Source organism: Rhinopithecus bieti, unplaced genomic scaffold (assembly GCF_001698545.2).
Source record: "Rhinopithecus bieti isolate Rb0 unplaced genomic scaffold, ASM169854v2 scaffold_3316, whole genome shotgun sequence".
In the NCBI taxonomy this organism is placed as follows: Eukaryota; Metazoa; Chordata; class Mammalia; order Primates; family Cercopithecidae; genus Rhinopithecus; species Rhinopithecus bieti.
The window spans coordinates 202,979-206,872 of NW_016804424.1; the positions used below are offsets into that span (position 1 = coordinate 202,979).

Sequence of the window (3,894 nt, forward strand, 5' to 3'; positions counted from 1 at the left end):
TCCACTGGGTAGTATCCTGGTGGGGACTCTGTGTGGGGGCTCCAACGCTACATTTTTTCTCTGTACTGCTCTAGTAGAGGCTCTCTGTGAGGGCTGTGCCCCTGTGGCAGACTTCTGCCTGGGCACCCAGACTTTTTCATATATTCTCTGAAATCTACAGGGAAGCTGCCAAGCCTCCTTCATGCTTGCATTCTGTGCACCTACAAATTTCATGCCATGTGGAAGCTGCCAAGGCTTAGGGCTTGTGTCCTCTGGAGTAGTGGCCTGAACTGTCTCTGGGACCCTTTGAGTTGTGGCTGGAGCTAGACTAGCCAGGGTTCAGGAAACTGTCCTGAGGCTGAGCAGAACAATAGGGCCCTGGGCCTGGATCCTGAAACCACTCTTTCCTTTTAGGCCTCTGGGCCTGTGATAGGAGGGGCTGGCTTCAAGATCTCTGAAATACCTTTGAAACCTTTTCCATTGTTTTGGATATTAGCACTCTAGCTCCCTTTTAATCATGCTAATCTTTCCAGCTAGCGATTGTTCCATAGCCTGATTGTATTACTCTCCTGAAAATGCTTTTTCCATAGCCTGATTGTGTTACTCTCCTGAAAATGCTTTTTCTTCCTCTACCACATAGCCAGGCTGCAAATCCTCCAAACATTCACACTCTGCTACCCTTTTAAATTTAAGTTCTAACTGTAAGTTATTTCTTTGCTTCAGTATCTGATCATAGGCTGCTAGCAGTAGCCAGGCCACATCTTGAATACTTTGCTGCTTAGAAATTTCTTCTACCAGATTCCCTAAGTTATCACTCTTAAGTTCAAACTTCTACAGATCCCTAGGACGTGGACACAATGCAGCCAAGTTCTTTGCTATGGCATAACACAGGTGACTTCTACTATAGTTTCCAATAAAGTTCTCACTTCCATCTGAGACCTTGTCAGCCTGGCCTTCACTGTCAATATTTCTATTAGCATTTTGGTTACAACCCCTTAAAAAGTCTCTAAGAAGTTCCAAACTTGACCCTGTCTTCCTGTATTCTTTTGAGACCTCCAAATTATTCCACCCTCTGCCCATTACCCAGTTCCAAAGCTGCTTCCTCATTTTCAGATATCTTTATAGCTATGCCCCTCTCCTCAGTATTAATTTTCTGTGTTAATTTGTTTATATGTTGCTATAAAGAAATACTTGAGACACGCTAATTTATAAAGAAAAGTGGTTTATTTTGGTTCATGATTCTGTAGGCCATAAAAGATGCATGGTGCTGGCATCTGCTGCTGGGGAGGGCTTTGGGAAGCTTCTAATCATGGTGGAAGGTGAAGGAGGAACAGGCACATCACCTAGTGAGAGATGGACAGAGGGCTGGGGGCAGCAGGGTGGGTTTCATGTTCCTTTAAACAACCAGATCTCACATGAACTATCTGAGCAAGAGCTCACTTATCATGAAGAGGATGTCACTAAACCATTCATGAGGAATCCACCCCCATGGCCTAATTACCTCGCACCACACTCCACCTCTAACATTGGAGATTACATTGCAACATGAGATTTGGAGGGGATACACATCTAAACCATATCATAGAGTGAATAATCATGGATGGATGATGGTGGAAGAATGTGAAAATTCTGTATTATATCATGTTAATGCTTCCTGATCTATGTTCTGTGAGGTCTCTCATATCTTAATTGGTATACTAGGGGAAAAAAGGGCTCTGAGTCTTAAAAGGTGCAGCAAAACTACGTTAAACTAATTCAATATTTGGATTTGTGTTTTTTAAAATGGCAATAATTCTCAAAACTTTTATATATTAAAATAATTGACTGGCTGACTCAAGTCAGTTGTGTAGTTAGAGAGTGAGAATGAGTAAACTGTAGGATTTCTAAAAAGAATTCTACTTATAGAATGCCTTTATTAATTTATTTTTTTCAAATAGGGCCTTATTACTAGCAATCAGAATACTTGTGTTCAAAATACTAGAATACAATATGGAGAAGACTGATACTGATTTTAAAAATGTACTCCTTAGTAAAGCTATAAGAGCATAAAATAGTTACCTAGCCCATATAATTTGGGATTGTTATAGCTTTTATTGCTTTAACTGAATTGTTCTTTGGTGCAATTTCATTGGTCTACACTCAAGGACACTACAGGCAACAGTCCTATAAAATGCATTGCTTTGTCTAATGTAAGGATATTACTGTGATATATAGATATTAGCAAGAGCATAAAACTTATGGCAGGGTGGGGGGCTAGGGGAGGGATAGCATTCAGAGAAATACCTAATGTAGATGACTAGTTGATGGGTGCAGCAAACCACTACGGCACGTGTATACCTATGTAACAAACCTGCACATTCTGCACATGTGTCCCAGAACTTAAAGTATAATTTAAAAAAAGAAACTTATGGCAGATTATATTTTCTAAAAAGGACCTCAATAATATTTCTCATTCCCACATGCTCTTAGGCAATGTGACCTTGTTAGTATTCCATTAAGAGATGGATCTATTTCTCCTTCCTCCTAAGTCTGGGTGGGCTTTGTGACTGACTGCTTTCACAAAAGTAAGTGACATGACTTCTGAGGTTAGGTAATAAGAAGGTTTGCAGTCTCTGCTAGAACGTTTTGTAATGCTTGCTTTCAGGATGCTCCCACAAGGATCCCAGAATCTGTACTGTGTGAAACCCAAATAACATGGAGAGACCATAAATGGGTGTTTGGTGGGCAGCTCCTGTCAAGATTACAGTGGAAAGCCATGTCAGATCACTGTAGCCCCAGTTAATATCTGACCACAGCTGCATGAGAAACTCTGGGGCAGTCAATCAACAGAAATGTGAGAAACAATATTGAATCACTGTTTTGAGGCACGATGAGGGAGTGGTTTGTTACACAGCAACAGATAACAGGACAGAACTAAAGTGAATAAAGCAATCATATTTTATTAAAGTTTTTACCTCCATTGTATGACAGTACCCTTGTTTGTCCTTTGACTGTACTCTCCTGTTTTATGTTCATATTATCCAGTTTATATTTTATCCATCTTTGTAAAGCACCTTAAATTCATTTTGTAAGATCATCATATGTACACAATTCTTTATGTATGAAATTCACATCATTTCCAAGTCAAAAATATATATATTAATCCATTTACCTTTTCTGAGTCTCACAAACAAAATGGAAGGATACTAAGAAGTAATGTTACACTTCTGCTTTCAAGGAAATGGAGTTTTGGGGAGCAAGCAAGAGCTTCCTATTTGTTAGTATTATTGGAGCAAGTAGAAAAAAAATTTGACTATGTAGACTTATTCAGCTTATTCTATCTATGAATGCAAATTCTGCTTGGAAAAAATATCACACAATACTAAATATGTCTTACACTTTAGTACATAGAAGAATAAAGAACTGTGTTTCTAATCTCTGAGGCATTCTTCATCAAAATAATGAGATTGGCAGATGAGGGTGGCAGATATAATGAAAATCTGAATTCTCAAATTAGCAAATAATAAAATTCCGAGTTAATTTTATCTCAAAATTTGTAATATCTAGTCTACTAAATATGGAAGCTAGAAATTATCTTTATGTAACAACAAAGAAATCTGTTGTTCAGGTAAAAATGCTGAACATTTAAATAGCATAAATAATAGGTAAAGCCAAATGCATTTTACAAACAAGTAATTGGTATTTATTAAAGAGTATTTCTCCTTTTCTACTGGCAATTCCCTTATCAGTTTTTCTCAAGTATTAAAATAGCTCATTTGCTTTTTCCTTTAAAGATATCAGGATTGTGATTTAAAGGAGCATACTTTCTGTCGTCTTAAATTAGGCAAGAGCAAATAAAATGTCTGGAAAGTGTCCTGAACAAAGAATATATATATTCTTTATATATATTCTTTTTATATATATATATATTCTTTA

The 3,894-nt window shown here is 37.6% G+C and overlaps 1 protein-coding gene across 1 annotated transcript in view; it reads right to left on the reverse strand.

Moving 5' to 3' along the window:
- Window positions 1-964: 964 nt before the first annotated feature.
- ADGRL4 (adhesion G protein-coupled receptor L4) overlaps window positions 965-3,894 on the reverse strand; it is a 135,752-nt gene continuing 132,822 nt past the window's right edge. The window contains exon 15 of the mRNA XM_017868252.1: window positions 965-973. Within this exon, the coding sequence (XP_017723741.1) occupies window positions 965-973 (9 nt within the window). The remainder of the gene's footprint in view (window positions 974-3,894) is intronic.